At 51.9% G+C, this 22,189-nt stretch overlaps 1 protein-coding gene across 3 annotated transcripts in view; it reads left to right on the top strand.

Annotated features, from left to right (window-relative positions):
* Positions 1-22,189, top strand: part of TRABD2B (TraB domain containing 2B) — a 223,956-nt gene that overhangs the window by 186,602 nt on the left and 15,165 nt on the right. For 2 of the 3 annotated variants that reach the window (XM_079154571.1, XM_079154572.1), the window contains exons 3-4: positions 3,260-3,406; positions 9,285-9,459. In XM_079154571.1, the coding sequence (XP_079010697.1) occupies positions 3,260-3,406; positions 9,285-9,459 (322 nt within the window). The remainder of the gene's footprint in view (positions 1-3,259; positions 3,407-9,284; positions 9,460-22,189) is intronic. The other variant, XM_079154573.1, reaches the window with a different exon arrangement.

Genomic DNA, 22,189 nt, shown 5'->3' with positions numbered 1-22,189 from the left:
TTTCACAAGGATCCAGAAATAAATAAGTATTGCTGAACAGAAACTGTGCCAGTGACCATCTGAAACTCCTGCCTCAGCCACATGGTTCTACACTACAAAGAGCCCTGGGTTAGGAGTCAGGAGCACAAGGCGTGGCATTTACAGCTCACGTGTGGCCTTGAGCAAGCCCCATGCTGCCTGCTCCAGGACCCTGTCTACGATGAGGGCATAGATGAGATTTGTAGTTACCGAACCAGGACCCCAGGTACCCGTGGGAGGCCCTGCTTCATGGAAGCTTTGAGCTGGCAGGACTTGAGGCTCTAGTCTGCCTCCCTTAAATCAGCAAGCAAAGTTTCCATTTTTATCCACTCTACATTTGGAGTTCCAAGTAAGGTTCCTTTGGAAAACAACAAAAAGGATTCCATGGCTAAAAAAGGTTTGAAAACCCTCTGGACCAGATGACCTCTTGGGACCCTCCCAGCTCCAACTGGGAAGGCTTGAGTCTAACTATTTTCTTCTAGTTTTATTTAACGAACACATAGTCAGCACTTACTACATGCCAGGCTGTTCTTAACACCCTGCAGATCGTAATACACTTAATCCACTAGAACGCCTCCCAGCTGCGTGAGGGCCACCTGATTACAGAAGTGACTCGGTGAAGCAAGCAGGGTCCAGGGGAGTCATTTCCCCTCCAGCCAGGTCTTCTGGCGCCTCGGCCGATGACCTCACCACAGGTCGGGTGGCGCCTTGGCTGGGCTGTCCTGAGCTGCAGCAGGCAGGTGTGTGCAGCGGCTGGGTGTGGTCACAGGAAGTCTGCGTGTCCCAGGCCCTCAGAGGAGAGGAATGGATCAGCTCAACACAGACACTTTCATCCAAGGCATGTGACCTGTGGGAGGAAGTGCCTGTTGCCTTAGCAATGTCCACAGTAATAAGGCCACTGCCTCCTGTAATCCATCCCCAGCCACCATGCTGCCATCGACACCCTGCGCCAGATGGCTGCAGATCGGATTTCAGTGGTGGCAGCCAGAGCCTAGGGACCTGAAGAGGGCCCAGAGGTAGGGGAGTCTGACCTCATCTCCAGCCAGCTCATTAGGGGGAGCAGCCTGGGCCGTTGCCTCTCACACAGTCCAGCTCTCCTGCCCAGCCATTAGCAAAACTGGGAGGGGATAGTGAAGGTGAGCTCATGAGCACAAACTGGCCCTTCTGCCTGTGTCAGCACTTCAGCCAGGCCATGTGCACCTATTTCAGGTGCTTTTCTTGCTCAGATTATGTGTCTTGGTGAGAACTTCTGCCCTGTGGCAGTGGTGTGCCTCAAAATGCATACAGAATGCTAGAGTTCTCCAGGTTGTTCTTAAGACCTTATCAGGCATCCTTGCACTACCATAACAGGTGGCAAGGCACTAAAGAAAAAAGGGATGACATCTCCCTTTACCAGGCACAGTGCTGAGGGCTGTAGACTCCAAGATGAGTAAGATGCAATTACTGTCTTCAAGAAGTTCATGGTCTAGTGAGAGGGCCTGGCAGTTAAACAGTGGCAATCTGATGTCCACACCATGGGGGAAGGAAGCATGGCACATCAAACATCTGTCACCAGTTATGCTTTGAAACAATGGCATTTACTGCTCATGCAGCTGGGACCAGTTGGGGGTGCTCTGCTGATCTGCTGGGTTCTCCTACCAGGAAGTCAGCTGATCTAGGATGGCCTGGCTGGACAACTCTGCCCTACGTGTCTCTCATCCCTCGTCATACTGTCCTGAGCTGCTCTCGGGGTAACGGCAGAGGTGCAGGAAGCAACAGCAGCATCATGCAAGTGCTTTTCTTCTGAGCCTTCATTTGTAGTGGTTACTGGCATGCATTGGCTAAAGACAGTCCAGAGTCAGAAAGTGGGGGGCTACAAAGTTCCATGGGGAAAGACACAGACGTAGGGAGGGGTTAAGATGTGGGGCCATTAATCTCAGGAGACCATGGGAGTCAAAGGTCCAGGTTACTACCTTGGAAACGCTACTGAAGAGCTAGCCCTTTAACCTGAGTATAGGAAAGTTTTGAGCATAAAAGAGAAAGAGGAAGAATTTCACTTTTAACAATGACAAAAAAAAAAAAAAAAAGACATGGATGACTGGGAGGACAGGGAACTGCAGGGAGAAGCTATGGGGGTGGACCCAGTGTGAGATGCTGGGACCTGAATGGATGTGGGCCAAGACCCTGGGGGCTTGGCATCTAAAGCATTGTGCAGAGCAGAATGAGCAGGCCCTGAGGACTGAAGGCACAGACTGAGGCTTGGAAAGCAGCAGGGACAGGAGACCTCCTCTGAGACCACCTCTTAACACCTTGCTTAGGGATTGCAATTAATTCTTTTCTTCATCTTTCCTAAATAACCCCAATAATGATCAAACTTCTCTACCCATTGACCAAAGGAATCTGGGGTACTTAGTCCAGTGATGCTGGCTCCAGCTCCAGTCATATGAGGAAAAGCCCTCCCTTCCCTGGGTCTCAGTGGCACCAAACTAGACAATCTACCAAGGACCTTTGTGCCCTGGCAGCAGTGTTCCATGAGAACTCTGATCCACAAATGCCACAGGTAGTGTGGCTACTCAGGAAGCACCCAGGGAGCCTGTTCAAAACACAAAGATTCTGATTCCAGAGGAACTGACCTGGGTATCTGATTTTTGCATGACATTCCAAGTGACCCTGATACTTAGCTGGCTGGGCATGACAGGGCCAGGCATGGTGACCCAGAGGACAGGGACACTTGTAAACATGCCTGTTGATATGAATGTGGACCAGACTTTGAGGGCCCAGCTCCTCAGGGCCTTTCCTGGGTCAGGGAGGCTTCCGGAGAAGGTGGCCATCAGGTTGGGCTTTGATATCTAACAGAGCTTTTGTCTTCATTCACTTGTTTGTTTGAATGTGCTCTTAGTTAGAAAATATGCTAGAACACTTCTAAGCACAAGAACACAAAAGGAGTTAAGAGATAAACTCAACTAAAATTTCAAACCCAGGCAAGCAGAGTCTTCATCTTCATCTTGCTTCTTAGATAAGATATTGAAACCCAGAGCAGGAGGGGACCGGTGTGCACAGAGGGCTGGAGATGAGCCATCTGACCATGCTCAGAGTAGCTTGTGGGAAGCAGGAGGTATGGAAATATCTCCTGAGCCTGCTGGCGCTGGGTGCACACACCTGATTCAGGCCTATTGCCCTGAAATCCAGAGAGAGGAGGGCCATCCCAGAGGCCAGCCAGTCCCTCAGCATGGCCCTGATGCCCCTCTCTTTCCTCGGCCAGGTGCTGTTTGCCCTGAACCAGACCCTGCTGCAGCACGAAAGCGTGCGGGCTGGGAGCCTGCAGGTGCCCTACACCACAGAGGACCTCATCAAGCACTACAACTGCGGGGACCTCAACGCCGTCATCTTCAACCACGACACGTCCCAGGTGAGGCTGCTTCCTCTCCCCCAGCCCCACGGTCCCTAGGTCATCAGCTCCAAAGACCTCGAGCCAGGCCCATAAAAACCCATCTGGCAATTATTAGACACCCATCGTGTGCCAGGCACAAACCATCTCCTCTCCAACCTTGACATGCAGGGGCTATCATTATCCCCTTGATAGGTGGGGGAAACTGAGGCTCAGGAAAGGGAGAAGACTTGCTCAAGGTCACACAGTCTATAGTTGTTGAATTATCAAGTTATTAAGAGCAGTGATTTAGGCCAGGGTTGTGTGGCAGTGGGGCCGAGGACCTTGAAGCTTACCCTGTAACACCAAGGAGACCTCTGAGAGGTTCAGTTCAACACCTGGGGAAACTGAGGCTCAGGGAAGAGAAAGCCCATGGTTAACTCAGAGCTTGAACTCCAGTCTGGCCCAGGACATTTTGCCTCTGTTCAAGTTCTAGAGGAAAGATTACCATCAAGCCTGAGTGTATAGGGTCCCTAGGCTCTGAGGATGGTTCGACCCTGCCCAGATTCCACCATGCTTCCTCATTGCTCTCAATGTAAATTCCAAGACATTCTGCCTGGCATTCAAAGCCCTCCAGAACCTGTCTTCTACTGGCCTTGTCACAGGCCAGCTCCCCACCCGGATCACCTTGCTTGTTCTAGAGGCCTGTAGATCTTACAGCTCTTCTCCTAAGGCAGCTTGTCCTTTTGTACCTCTGTGCCGCTCTCTGAATTCCTCTACCTTGACCATGGTCAACTGTCACCTTCCTTTCTGATTCCCTGGGTAGAGTAAGGTATTCCCCCAGCTGCCTCTGGTCCACCTGTGCTTCTTCCATCGTGGTACTCAGATATCCATTCATCCAAGATGCAGCTGAATTAGGCAGAAGAGGCCACTTCCCTGCTCAGGACACTACCTAGGCCTCCCGTTTTTCTCAGGATAAAAGCCAGAGTCTCTGCAATGGCCTGAGCACCACACACTTTGCCCTGCTCCCGAGCCCTCCCCTCTGGCTCTCCTCCACACACACTCCAGCCTCGCAGGCCTCCTTGCTGTCTCATGAACCCACCTCACTCTCTCCTGCCTTCACCCTGGCTGTTCCCTCTGGCTGGAGTGCTCCAGGCATCATCGTGGTCCGCTCCCCCTCCACCTTCAATACTTACTCAGTCATCACTGGCTTAATGAAGCTGGCCCCACCCAACAATTGCCACCTGACCCCCCATTCCCACAATTTTACATCCTTTATTATGCTCCACTTTTCCCCCAAGGCCTAGAAGATCCTCCAAAGCAACATATGCTTGATGTGTTCATTAGTGGTTATTGTCTGATCCTCTCCACTAGATCACAAGCTCTATGAGGGCAGGAGCTGGGTCTGTTCTATTTTTGATATATTCCAACTGGCTAGAACAGTCCCTGACCCACAATGGACTCAGTCAATATTTGCTGAATGAATTAATTAATGAAATCATTTGTAAATGCCAGGCACTGTGCATGCAAAGGAATATGGTGGGGAGCCAGAGAATTAGCCCCTGTGGAGCTTACCCCCTCACTGGGGAGATTCAAGAAACCATTGCTTTGTGGGGAGCAGTGTGGCTGGAGTCCATCACAGAAACAGCTAATTTAGTTGGGGCTGGGAAAAGCAGGAGAGATTCTTGCAAGGTGAGAAGCCACAGAACCTGAGCTGGCCACAGACACAAGGAGGAATGTTCCAGCCGGAAAAGCTCATGTGAACCAGCCTAAGACAGAGAGCAGAAGGTGGAGTTAGAGTTCAGGCCAGAGACGTGCTGGGGCCAGGCCATAATGTTCCGTCTGTGCCTGCTGTGTACCCTCCAGACATGGGCTCCCTGAGGGCACAGATAATGCTGTTCATCTCTTGGTTCCTGCTGCCAAGAGGACCCCTCAGGGCCTGGCACAGAGTATATGCCAGTAAGCAATCATCAAACAAGCAAATGTAGGCACATTGTTTGCTTGGAATAGCTTAGAGGGTGAAAGAGGAAGGAGCCAGAGACCCTTCTTGCTGTAGGAGGCTCAGGATTCTGAGGCCTCTGACTTGGCGGTAGACAAGTGAAGGAGGAGAGAATCCCAACACCACAAGGCCAGTAGAAATCTCAATAGTGACTGCCCTTCATCAGCCTGGGAGAGAGGTTAGGGGAACTCTGGACATAGAGGACCCTAGTCACAACTCAGACTGGCCTGAATGTGATGTGGCCAGCCTGAAAGAAGGGTGTAAAGGACAAGGTCCTGGCCAGGCTGTGGCTGACTAAACTGAAAGAGGAATGTGCAGGATGACTTCAGGGGATGGTGAGCTCAGATTTTCTTTGAACCTGTGTTCAGAAGCACCAGTTTGTCTCTGGCAGTAGAGAACTGCGTCAGGGGTCCTCCAGCAGTGCCCATACTGAAGTGACAGAGGGTGAGTGGACTGGTCCACCCGTATAGCAACCCAGGCTGCACACCAGAACGCTCGGGCAGAGCCTACCCTTGAGAAGAGTGAGGCAACGCTGCCCCAAAACAGAAAGTCTTGTGTCAAAAGCCCCACGTGGTCTGGCTGTGGTGGGGCTGCATTTGCAGTCTGTGGAGGCTGAGGATATAGAAGATGCGAGGCTAGTCACTCTGCCTGCAGCCATGGGAGTCTTCAGGGAAAAGGTGAATGGGAATGAGGCTCAAGAGTGGACTTCACCCAGGGAGGATGGAGGGAAAGGTGGCAGGCAGACCAAGAAGGTTGGTGGGGCATGGAACGCTGGCCCACCTGAAGGCATGATCTTGCAGAGCAGAGGGCAGGTCTTGCAGAGGCAAAAACACCTGCTGATGGTGAGAAACTGAAGAGTCTGAGCCCAAGGGTGATGTGATTGGAAAGATGTCTCAGCTGCAGCATGGAGGAGGAGGAAGTGGCCTCAGGAGGCCAGGGCAAGACAGGTACAGGGCCCAAGTTGATAGAGCTACGGAAAGGGACTGGGTGCACCTCCCGCTTGGTTCCTGCCTCCCCACTGCACTGTCCCCACCTTCAGAACTGACTGTGTCCTGGCTTCTGAAACCCCTCCCCTACAGTCGCTGCCATAGTTGCTGCCTCAACATGGGGGCAGGGCATCCAGAGGCCCTCCCAGGTAGCCTCGCCTGCACCCCAGCCTGCCTGAGGTGTAAGGCAGCTACATATATGTCTTGTCTAAACCCAGATTCGTTTGAGAATGAATTACAATTCAGAGTCAAAATAATTGACAGGCATGGCGCATCTCCTCCAGACATAAACCTGCACTGTCCTGGCCAAACCAAGACACTCGGCCCTGCTGTCTACTGCTTCCTGTGAACTCCCTTGGGCCCTCTTCAAGCACACATCACACAGCATTCGTGTGGGTATGTCTGATTCCACCACTGGGCTGTGAGCCCCAAGTGGGGCAGCAGAGTCTGAGGGTGCTCTGTGGCCCCTACCCTGGCACAGGGCTGGACCCATGGAGGGTCCCTGACGGATGAAAGGATAAAGGGAAAGAGTTTATGGAGATCCGTGTCATCAGCAGACCTAAGCACTTGACCATCAGACCTGACCAGCCTGAGCCATCTCTCACAGCCCCACCAGCCCTGCCCTGCCCCCTCCCCATCTCAGAATGATCTCTGGACCCTGGGGCCCTTACATGTCCTCTTTGAAATGCTATCATGCATCCTGCACTTAAACTTGTCATGGGAGATTTAAGGCCCCTGACTAGTCTAATGACATCATTAATTTGCTCCCATTTCAGCCCTGGCCCAAACCCAGGCCCATCCTTGGCACAGAGCCAAGGCCCATCAGCATGGAAATGCAGAGAATGTCCACCAGCAGCTGGACAGCATGGGGAACTGAGTGTCTCGCCCAACTCCTTCATGGTTTTGAAATTGAACATTTACGGTCAGGAACATAGGAGGAAGGGTGGCATGAGCTTGGTCCCAGGGACCCTGGGAGGAGGGAAGGCAAGCACAGTGCTGCCTTCGTGGATCTCTGATGGTTCTGACAGCCCTCGGCTTGTCCTCTCCATCTCTACCCCCAGCCCAAGGCCTCCCTTCACAGGCAGCCTGTGGCCTCACACAGGAGGTGATGAGGCCATGCCATCCCCCAAGCTGGGTGTCTAATAGCTGCCGTTTACTGAGACTTCCTTCATGCCATGCACTGTGCTAAGCACTTTCCAAAACATTCAATCCCTACAATAACGTGAATCCCCCCCCACTCCACCTTATTTTCAATTTGGAAACTGAATCTCCCAGAGGCCAAGACACCTTCAACTTAGAGTGAGGCACCCAGCTTGTAAGCAGCTAAAAAGGGAACTCCAACCCAAGGTGTCCTGACTGTCTGACACCATAACCACTCTTCTTCTACTGCCTCTCGGCCTGTCCACTCATCCACCCACACTGACTGAACAAAGATTTCTGTGTTGGTACAATGTGGCCTCACGCTCTGCAAGAGAGGAGAGAAATGAAGTTGGAGAAATGGAAGAGGGGACACCAGGTAGAAGGTAGAAGGGATCCTGCAAGCAAAAGCCTGGAGATCACAGTGGCTGGCACTGATGGGTTGTGGGAAAGGAGAGGCTTTTGCTGATTCACTGCCTCCGTTTCTTCCACGGCCCCATGCACGCATTCAGGGAGATGGTGCCAGAATGGCTGGACCCGCAATCCAGGTTGGAAAGAGGAAACCTTGGGCATCAAAGAACACAGGAGAGGCCGTTGAAGTCAGGAAGGGTCAACATCAATTTATTTTTTGTTCAAGTTTTAGGACCCCTTACAGGGCACTTTGTTCAGGTACCGGGAACCCAGAATGACAAAGATTCTGTCTCTGAACTCAGAGAGCTCTCTACATAGTTCAAGAGCACATTGGCAGTGCTGCTGCCAGACTCCATGACTGGCTGTGGAGGGCAGGGTGAGGAAGGGCCCAGGGCTGAGAAAGCTTGGCAGTTCCAAGACAGGTTGTTGAACAAGTTTCTTATGGGAGAAGCTGCGATCTTGGGGTTGAGATTTTCAAGAAGGAACCAAAGCGGGGGAGGGCTACGCCGTTGTAGCTCAGAGGTAGAGAGCGCTTGCCTAGTGTGTCTGAGGCCTCTGAGATTGATCCTCGGCACCACATGAAAATAAAAAACTAAAGAAGGGTTGAACAAAAAAGGACCAAAAGGTTTCCATTATGTCCTGGGAAGTGGTGGAGCCAGGGATGGGTAGATGGAACTTAGACATAGAAAGAGCTGAAGGTGATGCTTCCTCCTCTCTTCTCTGTAGAGTCAGGTAGGCCAAATGCAGCCCATGACAGCACCCCATTGAATCCCCATGAAAACATCAGTCCCGTCCGATAAATTAGAAATCTAGGGATGGAAAAAGTTAAGTAAGTTGCCCAGCAGCATGCAATGTCAGAACAGGGTTGAGAAAGCTTGTGTCAACCGAATCCCACACCCTGTGGTCTTCCTGCCATACCAGGTAGATGAATTGACCCCACCCACTGTCTTGCTGAACAGAGCCCGTTGCACATGGCAGTGCTAGGTTCAGCACTAAAGTGAGAGCAGTTAAGAAGATGAGCATGGTCCCAGCATCCGTGTCTAGGAGCTGAGTTTCACCAGGGCAGATCAGGAGGCAGGAAAGCACACATACAAGTGCAGTAGCCAGGATTCTCAGGATGTCTGTGCCACTTCACTAGCTGTATGGCTTTGCCTATGTCTCAGCTCTGTGACTTTGCACGTGTCTCTTCTGCTCTTGTTTGCTTCATCTGTAAACAATACTTATTTTAGAGGGTATTGGAATTGATGACAGACATGCACGAAGCATGTCACCCACTGTCCGGCCTAGGAAAGGTAAGCAGCCCAGCCCCGCCTGTGCTGCATGAGTATCAGAGACAGGCACCTTGCTCTGTCAAGAACTGAAGGCAGCCTCTGTCTTGCCTTTGCAGCTGCCCAATTTTATCAACACCACCCTCCCACCTCATGAGCAAGTGACAGCCCAGGAGATTGACAGCTACTTCCGCCAGGAGCTCATCTACAAGAGGAACGAACGCATGGGGAAGAGGGTCATGGCGCTTCTGCAGGAGAATGAAGACAAGATCTGCTTCTTTGCCTTCGGAGCAGGTTTGGAACCCTGACCCCTACTTCCCTGACAGGGAAAAGTTGAGGCCCAAATTGAGGCAGGAAAGTAACAGAGCTGGGACCCAAGCAACCCTCCTGCTATGGACAAGGGCCCTTCAGTAACAGTCCTTGTGGGCAAAGGAAGTGACCTTACCAAGTCAAGGTTAATTTCCCAGGCCCTTTCATGCTCCGTGGGCCCTACTGAGAGCACAGAGATAAAGCCAGTTTCCACCGTCCAACCCAATCTCAGGCCTACCCAACAGAGCCCGAGTCGAGGTGGTGAAGGCCATGTGGCCCCAGCGGAGGTGCTGGGCTCTGGCAGTCCACAGTCCTGGCTCCAGGTCCCACTCTATCTGGGTCACCTTAGCTGTTACCTTCTCAAGGCTCAATTCCCTCTCCTATAAATGGGAATAAATTTGATGAATTTCCAATGCCTGCCTTGCAGAGTAGTTGTGAGAATTAGCGACAGCATTTAACTAACCTGCCACATATTAAGAACTCAAAATGGCAGTCACAATTACCATCATAATCATCATCATAATCATCATCATCACACATATAATCACAACATGGAACCATGAACTTGAAGCTTTCTACTGGGGGATCAGGCTCTTCATGCAGAGAGAAGTCCAGATATTCAGGTACCGGGCTAGCTGAGCATCTCTTTTCTCTATCACTCTTATTTTTTCTGTGGATGTCTCTGCCAGTGACAGTAAGGTTTATCTTGAGACCAGGATATGATATGTCTTTAGTAACTTTTCTCAGTAGTTTATGGCAGTAGTTTTTTCTTGCTGAAGTTACCTGCAATTTGGGTTGACAGAATTCATCTCCTGTTTTGTGAGAATTAAAAGCAATGCTTACAGGCATATTCACCATGCTGGGCCAGGCTCATCATTGCGCCCCCTGCCCTCCCTTTCTTTCCCTGGCCCGTCACCCACACACTGCCCTCCAGGTCTGAAAGTCAGTCTAATCCACAGGAGATTTTGTGGACATGCTGACTTTGTGATGGGGTGTGTCCGCTCTTTGACGCTGACCCTCCTGCCTCCATTCAACCCCAAATACTTCAAGGGCAAGAGCCATTTAAATAACCTGGGCTGTTCTCTCTCCTCTCCATCCCCTAGCACAGATCAGGTACAGAGGAGGGGCTCAGACACTGCTACAGGCCCTCTGGGACAGTCGCTTTAAGGCCACAGCAACTAGACAGAAAGATCTGGGCTCGTGTTGGAGCCCCTCCATGTCCCATTGTGGCCTTTGGCAAGACTCTTCCCTTCTCCCAGCCTCAATTTATTCATCTGAACAGGAAGAGCTAGGATTGGCTTGGGCCATCTAGAATTCTAGGAGCTGTTCAGACACAGGTATCAGGGAAAGTAAGGGTCCCACAGAGGGTCTGGAGGAACCTGCAGGAGCAGAACCTTGACTGATCTTATGGAGAGACCAGGGCCACTCTCCTGCTGCAGGTCTCCTGTCAAAAGCCTGGCGTGAGTCAGGACCACTTGGAGGACCCAAGCAGAGAAATGGTCCACAATCACCCTCTCCTTCCCCCTCAATACCCAGAGGTCCACCCAACCCCTACTAGCCTGCTATGGACCTCCAGGCAGTGCATCTTGCACTTGAACAGCCTCTGCTGACTTCAAATGGGCAGCCAGTCTGTGTCAACTCACCTCCAGCATCCTCTCCAGTCCCGGGAGGAGTCCCCAGAGACCAAGTCTGAGGGAGACAAATGATAGTTGCCCCACTTGGGTAGAGGTACCGCCTGCCTGCCTCAGGGCCCAGGGCCAGAGTAACCCAGCACCTGGGTGCTCTGTAGCTCTCCTCTGTAGCAGAGGAAACTGAGTCTAAAGATGAGAACCACAGCAGTGTGGCAGCCCTAGATACTGACCTCCTCTCCTGAAACTCCAAATCCATGGAGCACAATATCCACTCAAGTACCAGACCAGCACACAAGTGTCATGCCCAGTTCCATTCTCTCCCATCTCCAGAATTCTGTCAGTCACTGGTCAGTGCTGCTGACAGGCCACCAGAAAGACCCCACATTCATCTACTCTGTCCATTCCCCTGTGCCTAGCCCAATCCAAGCCTCCATCAGCTCCCGCCTCCTTGCCTTCTCCTGCCTCCAGACAGCTCCCCACATTGTAACTGTTGGATGGTGCTGGGTCTGTCTCCCATCCTCACCTTGGGCTCTGGCAGGGTAGGTACCACTTAATCATCTCTGTGTCTTTAATGGTGAATGAGAATGAATGAGTAAAGGAATGAAGGAATGAATACTGACCAAAGCCTCCCATCCTGGTCTCCCCTGGGTCTTGTGAGCTTCTTAGGCTAAGCCAGCAGTAAAATGGGGTAAAGCAGCCCCACCTTGCTCTCATGGACCCACCATCCAAAACAAGAGATCTGGAGTCACACACAAAACCTGCTGGTGGCCATCACTTCTGGTTCTGCTATGCCTGGAACAAATGACCAACTCTGCACAGCAAATCTCTCAACCCAGGAATTCCACAGCCTTCCAGCCTCATCTAGCCATAGGCAAATTGAGGGTCACTAGGGCAGGGGCATGAGCAAAGTTCACTGAGCTGGGAACAGAGCCAGGACAGGACACCAGGCCAGGAAGCTGTGATCCAAGAGCTCTGTACAATGAGCAGGGCAGCCAGCCAACAAGCGCAGGCCTGTTCCGAAGTACTGGGACAGAATGTGTTCATGCAAAACTGGTGGCAAGAGCCCACCCTGCTCTTTTTTTTTTTTTTCCCCCCCATGGGCATGTCACTCCCAAAACCCACACCAGAGGACAGGCAGAAGGATGTATACACAGGACCCCAGCAGCATACTCCCTGAGTACAGTGCCATCTGCAGTCGCCCCTGCTCCTCTCTCCCTGCTCCTGTCTGGGTGCCTCTGCAGGTCCATCTTGGGGCATTCCCAGACTGGGCAGGGGTACCTTGGGGCTCAGCTGGCCTCCTGTTGCCAATCCCCTTCCAGGTCCTCAAGGACAGCAGAGGAACCCAAGGCTCTGGAAATGAGGAGGCCTATACTGCCAGAAAGACACCGGGCTACCCCAGGCATGTGTCTGCTCATACCAAAGGCTCTCTGAGCCAGACTCCATAGGTGTTTCCAGGGAATGTCTTAGGAAATAGCCTCACCGGGTATGGGACCAGGTCCTGCCATTTCATGCTGAGGTCCTGCCATCATGTGATAGGTCACCTTGGGAATCTAGCTCAGAAAAAGGTAAGGGATTGAGCCTCCACCTGCCCAGACCCTCCAACGCTTATTAAGACCCTTCCCCAACCTACCCCAACTCCATAACCCTGCCCTATAAGCCCAGTAGGACGGGCAGGAATGCTTAGTCCTGAGTGCAGTCTGGTCCTCCTCTGTGCTGCTCCCCAGGGACTTCAGCACAAAGTCTGAGATCTTGTCAGGGGGCCTGGGTTTGAGGCCTGGCTCCACCCGTGTCCACTAGGAGATCCTAGTGAAAACTCATTTCACCTTCCAAAGCCTCAATCTCTTATCTATAAAATGGGGATAATACACCTGCCTCTTTAGATTGTGCTAGATACACTCATTCTGCTCTGGTAGAGGAATTCTTTCAATAAAAACTCCTACTAAGTGCTATGTACCATTCCAGGTTCTTCAATTTTTTACCTCTGACCTTTACAATAACACCATGAAATGGGCTTATTACAGTTTCCTCACTTTGCTCATGAAAACTAAAGTGCAAATGAGTGGCTTTCTCCAGGGCCCACAGGCGGACCTTCAACTTGAGCCCTGGCCTTTAGATTCCAGTCCTGGCCCTTTACCCTGTACACTGCACCCTTGCTGGATATATTCAGAACTGTTGGTGGTTGCCAGCAAAGGGGTTTCTGTCTATTTGACACATTTCATACACATACGTGCGTCCTGGTGTCTGAGATATTTCTATAGTGCGGCGCTATTAGACCTTTTCCAAAGGTTATGTAGCAGGTTCACAGACAGTAGGGTCCAGACGTGCAAACTAAAGACACCTGGCCACCTGCTACTTGTCAGGGTCGAGGGTGATGTTTGGGGGCCCAGATGAAAACCCTGCCTCTCTGGAAGTTGACTGTGGCCAGTGTGGTAAGCCTAGGCACTCAGGAACACGCCATACAAGTGCCATGGGTAATATATGCCAGTCCATAGGCAGAGGAAGCCCATTCTTAACTACTGGGCTCATGCATTTGCACAAGAGCCTCTGAGATCTTCTAGTCCATTCTCTTGCAGGGGTGGGTCCTTGGATTTTCTCTGATTGGCAAGTAACTGAAGAAAAGGAGTATGTAATGGTAACATTTTTTTTTTAATTGTAAACAAATGGGATACATGCTGTTTCTCTGTTTGTACATGGCGTAAAGGCATACCATTTGTGTAATCATAAATTTACATAGAGTAATGTTGTTTGATTCATTCTGTTATTTTTTCCCTTCCCCCCACCCCTCCCACCCCTCTTTACCCTCTATACAGTCCTTCCTTCCTCCATACTTGCCCCCCTCCCTTACCCTAACTCTAACCCTAACACTAACCCTTCCCTCCCCCCCATTATGTGTCATCCTCCACTTATTAGCGATATCATCCGTCCTTTGGCTTTTTGAGATTGGCTTATCTCACTTAGCATGATATTCTCCAATTTCATCCATTTGCCTGCAAATGCCATAATTTTATCATTCTTTATGGCTGAGTAATATTCCATTGTATATATATACCACAGTTTCTTTATCCACTCATCAATTGAAGGGCATCTAGGTTGGTTCCACAGTCTGGCTATTGTGAATTGAGCAGCTATGAACATTGATGTGGCTGTGTCTCTGTAGTATGCTGATTTTAAGTGTAATGGTAACATTTTTATGAGCTAAATTTCTTCAATTTACAGGTTTATCTCATGTTCTGAAGTGATCTCCTTAACATTATATGAAATTATTTTTTTTTTAAATTATGATGATAGAAGATAGAAAGAGGTCTCAAAGTCCTTACTTAGCAAAATAAAACTGGAAAAAGTCTTTATAAAAACTGGTTAACTGCATCCCCCCCCCCACCATCACCCACCTGTTGTTATTGTCATTGTTTAAGATGGGAAAGAGTTGAGCATGTTCAAGACACAATAAGGGAATGCAATAGGGTGGCAGAGGCTGCGGATGCAGGGAGAAAGAGGTTCCAAGAGCCAGGAGACGAGGGACCAGAGACAAGGTAGAGGAGGGTGCCTCTTCACCTGAAACCAGAGAAAGGGAGGGAGGGGGCTGGCAGGCAGGTAGCTTGTGGTGCAAAGGTGAGTGAGTCCTCTACAGGTGCCTTCCTCCCCAACATCCTATTCTTCTAAGATTGCCTGGCTCCAATATACTAACATTCTAGCATCATGGTATTCTTGCATGCTTTGCTTCAACTACTCTTGAATTCTTTGGGAGAAGGGTAGATCTAAGAACCTTCCAGAACCTGGAGATCCCACCTGGTAGGGCTGCTATCACCTGCCCCACAGAAAGCAAAATTCCAGGCAGAAAGCAGGATTTGAAGAGTTCAGAGGCAAGCGTGTGAACCCTAGAGACAGAGCTACCATCTCTGTTTCCCTGAGTGCCCACACATCCAGCACATTCAGTCACCAAGCTCATGCCTTTCTCTTACACTGAAGGGCAGCAGACCCATAATCAGAACCATGCTTTTGGGCCTGGAGCATGAGCAGATTAGTGGTGAAGACCCCAAATTATAAGAAAAGAGAGATATAAGCCTCAAACACACTTTTTCTTAATGGTAGCAATTGCTTCCTGAAGAAAGAGCACCACCCTGCTTGAAGAGCACCCATATTCATCAGTTCATATGACTCCACATCCTCAGTTCCTCCTAGAGGGAGACTAGGTAGTATTTCTTATTCCATTTGGCAGATAGGTACACTAAATTGCAGATGGGGAGTTAGAGATTCTGAGAACTGGAGTGAAATGCTGGTGGTACTCTTGGACATTCTTCCTGATGAATAATTGCCCTAAGAAAAACATTTAGCTGGTGCTTGGACCCCCTGTTCTGCTAAGAATGCCCTTCCCCTCTTCCACTGGGCTCCCTCCAAGTGCCAGGGTTTCCCTCTCACAGCTCTGCTCATGCTGAACATTTGTCTTAGCTCAGCTGAGGCTGCCCACTGCCTGCTCCCTGGGTTCTGAGAAGGTGCTCGTTCCCCACTTGAATGAATGACTGCACCAACCCCAAGGTTTAGAAGTAGAAGTGCCCCCTGCCCCTGCAGTACCCCACTGCAAAACAAGATCTAGAACTCACCTCTTCTGCCCCATGGTGGGAAGCTAGGGGTTCCAGCAACATTATATCTGCCCTTTGGAAGGTGAGCTGTATTGACAAATAAAAAAGACCTGAGAGAAAGAGTCCCTTGTCCTGCAGGTGGAGGCTGAGGAAGTGGTTTGGGGTTAAACAGGAGGATTTTTATGGAGAGGAAGCAGTGAGATGGTTAGGAAGAGAATCAGCAAAAAGGGAAAGGACGGACAAGGGGGAGCTTAATTCAAGGCCATGAGAGCAGAAAAGGGAAACAGCCTGGTGTCCTGAAAGTGTCTTGCTTTCTGAGACCTTCTGTGAGACTTCCCCCTACCCACCTGCACAGTAGGGAGCTTAGACAAAGTGAGGTGTTCCCTGCTTGCTAGCAGAGGCTTCAGCCACTGGCACAGAAGGAGGCAGGCTACATCAGACAAGCCTTCCTGGAGGAGGTGAGAACCAATGGAAATGTACCCTGTGCAGGTCCAGAGGCCTCCCAGGTCTCCTCATGCCCAGAGTCCTCAAAATGAGACCCATGCCCACCTCCTTCCCACCTGGGTTCTCCACTCAGTGAGTGGGCTCTGGAACTGATGCCCCTCAAAGCTTGAGACTGGTCCCAGAAAAGCAGCCATGGTCCTTGTAGCACCTTTAAACCTTAGGATGGAAAAGCAGCACACACCCAGCCCAGCTGCTCTCTCCTCTCCCAGGCAGCACCCCCTGACCCGCCACATAGCCTCTGGAAGTGTTTTAGAATGTGGTGCTTCAAAGGGCCCCGCTGCCCCACCACAGAGACATCTGGCTGCTGCACACCTGTTTTGGGCTGTGATCCTTGGCCAGAGCTGCTATTCCTATTTCAGCCCAGAGCACCCAGCCAACCTGAGCAACATCCCCTCCTAACTTATCCGTGGCTTTCCTGCCCTGGAAAAGGGAGAGTCAGGAGGAATGGAGAGCCTATGTCCCAGGCTGTGTCCCTGGGCTGCACTTTGAAGGAGCAGTTATGGATCTCAGCTAGAGGCTGGGCACTCTTGCTGGACAGTGTAGGAAAGGCAAGAGGAGAGGTAGGGGTCATAGATTAAGAGTATGCACTTTGAAGACAGACTGTAGGACCCAGAAATTCAGGACCTCTCTCATGAGAAATAGCCTTGGGCGGATCAGTTGCTCTCTGCAACCTCAAAGGCTCCCTCGTAATAAGCCTGAGAGTCAGTGGGCTGGCACTTGTGTAGCTCAGTGCCTGGCATGGTGCTGTCATTCCATCAGTGTGATCCAGTCCCTCAGAGGGACAGCACTCCTACACAAAGAGAAGAGGACCACCAACGCAGAGGGAATGAAATACTCTGTGGCAGTGGAGGGAAATCCCTAGAGCTGGGATCAGCTCCAAGTGACAATGAGGTCTAGCAAGTGGGTAGCCCTCTGTCCCTGCCCATGTTGCCGAGGTCCTGAAATGCTGTAATTCAGGAAAGGGATCTGCAGCATTACAGAGAATGATTACCAGGGCTGGGCACCAACCCTTGCTGTCCATGAAACCCATCACAAGCTTATGCTTGCCTGTGCTGGCCTGGAATCACCCTGCACAGTCACGACCTGGATTTGAAACCATCTTGCTTAGAAGGAAAGGGGACCATTTCTGACTCATCACAGGATCCCCAGGTCCTGGCATATTCTGACATGTAGCAGGCCCCAGCAAAGTCTTGTGGAGAAAGTACACTGGGCTCCAGGCCCTCAGGGCCCAGGCTTAAGTCAAAACCCCAGGGCTTATGTCCTCACCCCTGGGACAGGGTGCTCACAAAGAGGAGACTCTTGGTCTCTAGTCAAAAGTTAATTTTAAAAGTATCTTATCCAAATGAAATGAAAGATTCAAACCCTGAAGATTTTAGAAGAACCCAGAGAGATGGGGCACACCTTCTAAGAGGAAGTTCACACCGAGGCCAGGTCCTGAGACAACTATCAGACATGTGGCAGAAGCCCCTGAGCGGATCCTGCTCCAGAGGGAGACTTCCCTGACCCCAGCCTATTCCCAGCCTCAATAGCCGCCTCCACCCAATCTCTTAACACAGTTACACCCTGTGCCGTGCTGGGGATAGGACCCCGTCTGCCCCAGCTCTGCCCCTTTCTGCCTGCGTGACACTGGGCAATTTGGGTTTGCCTCAGCAGGACTGTCACGAAGCTGAATGAGGAAATGCATCCAAAGCATTGGGCACATTCCAAGTTCTGGAGCAGTGGTAGGCGGGTTGCAGCCCTCGTCTTCGCTTCTGCCTTTGCAATACAGAGGGCAGAGCCCTGCTGGCCAGTGATGTCCTGCAGCTCTTTCATTTCTGACATCCTACGTTCCAGCACCACCCACAGGAGAGCAGGAATTAAAGGCTGCTAAGGCGGCAAGATGCGATGGTTCCACGCAGACACCACCAGCTCCCCACAGGATGCGGGGTTCCCCCCACACGTCCCCAGGGTGGGAGCGCCCCACTCCCTTACAATTGGCAGAGCAGTCTTTGGTCCCAGTCACAATCTGCCTCTTCACCTTGTCCTGAAGCCCTCAGAATCCTATGGGCTAGTCCCTCTGCTCCAACCCTCACCGAAGCCCACCTCGCCTCTCACCATGTATTCCAACTGCAGGCCCACGCGGCCGCTCTCCTCTCCGCGCCTGTTCCTGCTCCTGCCCTCCTCCACACCTTCCTTGGAATGCCCTCCCACCTCTTCCTCTTGGTCCCATACCTTCCTCTTCAGCCCCATCCTTCCTGGCATCCCGTCCATCACTGCATGTCTCGTGCTGGCCTGTAAGTGTTTGTTTGCCAGTCTCCCCTTCCACACTGTGACCTCCTCAGGGTGGGGACCATGTGCCTCCATTCCTGGTGTGCAGTTGGGTACAGAGGGGACATCATTCTAGTCTTCGCTGATCTGAGAAGGCCCAGCCCTGCCTGGACCAGCTATAGAGGAGGAGGCTCAGGTCTGCCAGCTCACTGCCACACACTCCTTGGCAGAGCGGAAGCCCTCGGTTCTCCCAATTGCCCATCCCTTTGCTGGCCCACCCGTCCAGCCCTCCTGTCACACTTCCTCAAGAAAACAAACACTACTGTAGCTTGATATCCTGCCGGAGGCCCTGGCAATGCGATTCTCATTTGAAAGTTTCCCTTGCATTAATTTCAGACGGAACATAAATACGGGCTTGGGATTCTTCTTCCAGGAGGAGAGAGCTAGAGCCCCCACGTACTCACTGGAGAGAAAACATGTGCGCTGGCCCACATTACTTTGGAGCCTGTGCAGGAACATCTGGTTCTCCCCTCCTCTGCTGCCCAGCCCCCAACGTGATCTTAAAATTGCCCTGTTAATTGGTGTATTGTTCTCACTGAGCATCCACACACTTTTCTCCCAAATCTGCTGATCCTTGGAAGGTGCACGAGTTTCTGACAATTTCCTGCCCCCAAACATGAACTCAGGATCCCTCACCACTGCCAGTTCTTCACAGTAGGGGTACTGGAACATGCAATGACCTGGAACATCTCTGAGCTGAAGTCCAAGCTTTGCCTCTTACCCTGTGCGTGACCTTGGGCAAGTCCTATCCCCTCACTGAGCCTCAGTTTCTTATCTGTAAGCTGGGGACCTCCAAGGACTGCAGTGAGGATGAAATGTTGGTTCACGAAGTATAAAAGTGTGCTCAGGTCGCATGTAATGGGAGCGCAGAGGTGGGAGGACTCAGGAGCCCCTGGGACCCCATGTGGGGAAAGGACCCCAAGGATGGAGAGGAAACTGCCCAAAGGCACACGGTCAGTTGATAAGCCTGCATCAGAGGAGCATTTGGGACTGTTGGGCTGGTGGGCCTGGCTGGCCAGTCAGGCTAGATCTGCCTGCACTCTGCTCCCCAAGCCTGTGCCCCGCTAGCCAAACTGAATCACCCGCGTGGACTCCTCCCCACAGAGTGCACAGAACCACTCGCACTCAGAGAAAAGAAAAGGAGACTTTTTCTCAGCTTGGAAGCATCACAGGGACTGGTCCCTCTGAGCAGTGCACCTTGTCCTGTAGGGTATAAATATTCTTTAAAACCCTGGCTTATCTCAGGGGAGGCAACACACAAGCCCCCATCAATTTGAAGACCTGTGGTCCCGCTCCAGGCCTTTGGTTTTGGGGTTCTCTTTCTCGTTTCTCCCCTTCCTCCTGTTCTCCTTCCCTGTCTTCTCTGTGTTTCTGCATCTCATTGCTGGGTCCTTGTCGCTAACTCTTTCTCTCTTTGTCTCAGTGTCTGTCCCTTTCCCTCTCCCTACCGTCATCTCTGTGTCTCCTACTGCCTGTCTCTCCACTTCTCCTCTTTGTCCTTCCATCTGTCCCCCAGGTTCTGCAGCTCTATTCCTCTTCAGTGTCCCTCTCTGAGACTCTCTCTGCTTTTCTCTGTACCTCCCTCTCTTTGTCCCCTCAGCTCTCTGTGCCCCACCTACCGCGACCCTCCCTCTCTCCTCCTCTGCTCAGCCATGCCTCTGCGGATGACACAGAAGAGTCTTCCTGCAGAGAGCTGGCTAGAGGACAGCTGGAAGCCAGCGCTGAGGGAGCTGCTGAGCAGCGGCCAGGAGACCCAAGGAGCACAGGCCAGGCAGGCCGAGCCCCAGCTCCATGAGGCCCTTTTGGAAACTTTCCACAACCTTCCCTGCAGGTTCCAGGATGGGTGTGGTACCTTTTTCAGGATTTCTGACTTAGGAGCAAGCTGCAGTCCTGTCTGCCAGCCCCTGGGAGCAACACACACTGAACGCCGACTCAAGGGTCGGTGCAAAGGGCCAGGCTCCTCGGGTTGGGGGAATGTGGAGAAGCATCACCAAGAGACAAGGCAGGGGATGAATGGAGGGGACTCAGGTCTCCTGGGGCAGAATGAGATCACGGGAAGGATAAGGAGCAACAGGTTTTGTCACTCATTCACTCCACAAATGTTCATGGAGCCGCCGCTGTGCACCAGACTTGGGCTGAGCTCTGGGAACAAAGATGAATCAGAAATGGCCCCACTTTTGAAGAGCTTGGAGTCCCCCTTCAGGTGGCTCTTTGGGAGCATGTTCTGACAGCCAACTCTGGGGTATGGGAAGGTCAGTGTAGCTATGGTATGCAGAGGGGACTGAGGAGAACAGGATGATTTCCGCAGAGACTCAGGCAGCAGGGGGTAGCGACTGGGGCAGTCCTGCGTATTTGAGAGGAAACACCAGAGGTCACTGGTGACCAGAGGGGGAGGAAGAGGAGGAAAAGGAGCCCACAAGGGGTGGTTCAGCTTGGCCAGTGAGGTGCAGGACCTTCTTGGAAAGCAGGGCTTGGTGGGAGCCGAGGAGGGTTAGGTGAGCTGTCCACAGGTGGCTGGACAGGTGGGTCTGGAACAAGGGGGCGATTCCGGGGTCATCAGCACTGTGTAGTAATTGAGCCTGCCTGGGTGGATGAGTTTTCCTGGAGTGAGTGGAATGAAGAGCGAAGAGACCAAGGGCTGGACCCCAAGTGCCTTGGCATTTATTGGGCCAGAGGAAAAAAGTCCACTAGGAGCACAGCCAGAGCCATGAGGGGTGGCGAGGGTACCTGGAAAGTGCAGCTTTCACCAACCCAGCTGTGGGGTGCCGTGAGACCAAGCCCCAGAGAGAGAGGGGCGGTGAGGGCACAGGCTGGGTGTGCATGACCACTCAGACCACATGGCAAGGCGCACCTGGAGGTATGCAAGGAGCAGTCGGGGGCCACCTTTCACTGCCCAGAGGAAGGGAGGGATAGATGTGGCTTAAAGCAGGAGAGGATGAGAATTTCAAAGGTTCAGAATCTTCCCTGATTGCTTCCATTTTCTCCAGATACCAAAAGACTTCGTTTAGGGTCTCAAGGATAGCAGCAGTGGTCTGGCACTCTTAAATTGAGGGAACAACTGGAAGCGTCAACCAGATCTGAAAACACTGCCACACAGTGCTCAGGATCCACTAGTGTCCTGAGAGGCCCTATTGGTCAGGGCTGTGCTGGGGCCATGCTGGGGCCTGGGCCCCTCTGAATGCCACCTCCACCCAGCCCCAGGTATACAGCAATCATATAGCTGCTGCTGCTCCAGGGCTGCTCTTGAAATCCTCTGGACAGACACAGGGGCCAGTGTTGGACCATGAGGTTCTTGTCTTTAAACTCAGGTCTTCATGGAGGCAGAGGGATTGCCTCTGCTGCCTGAAACAGCTTCCGAGAGTTTCTGGCAGAAATGTGCAGCCTGGGCACTGCAGATCACCACTCCCTGTGCTCTTCCACCCACTGTGCCACAGGGCAAGCCAGAAGAGGGATGCTTCTGGCCCAGCCAGGGCTGTCAGCTCATCACCCAGGATGACTCTGGCCTTTCCAAAAGACCTCCAGTCCTGCCTCATTAGAGCTTTATCACTGTCCCCAAGGAGTCTATCAAAGGGCTGTGAATTCATCTGACACATGAGAAAATGGAGGCTGGTGGTAGGAAAGCCACTTGCCCAGGACCACAGGCTGAGGAGGAGACTCAGCTTGGCAGGAGCGTGGGTCTTCTGTCCTCAACAGCAT

The sequence above is a fragment of the Sciurus vulgaris genome, assembly GCF_902686455.1.
Source record: "Sciurus vulgaris genome assembly, chromosome: 1".
NCBI classification, from domain to species: domain Eukaryota; kingdom Metazoa; phylum Chordata; class Mammalia; order Rodentia; family Sciuridae; genus Sciurus; species Sciurus vulgaris.
This window is presented reverse-complemented; position numbering and strand designations above follow the sequence as displayed.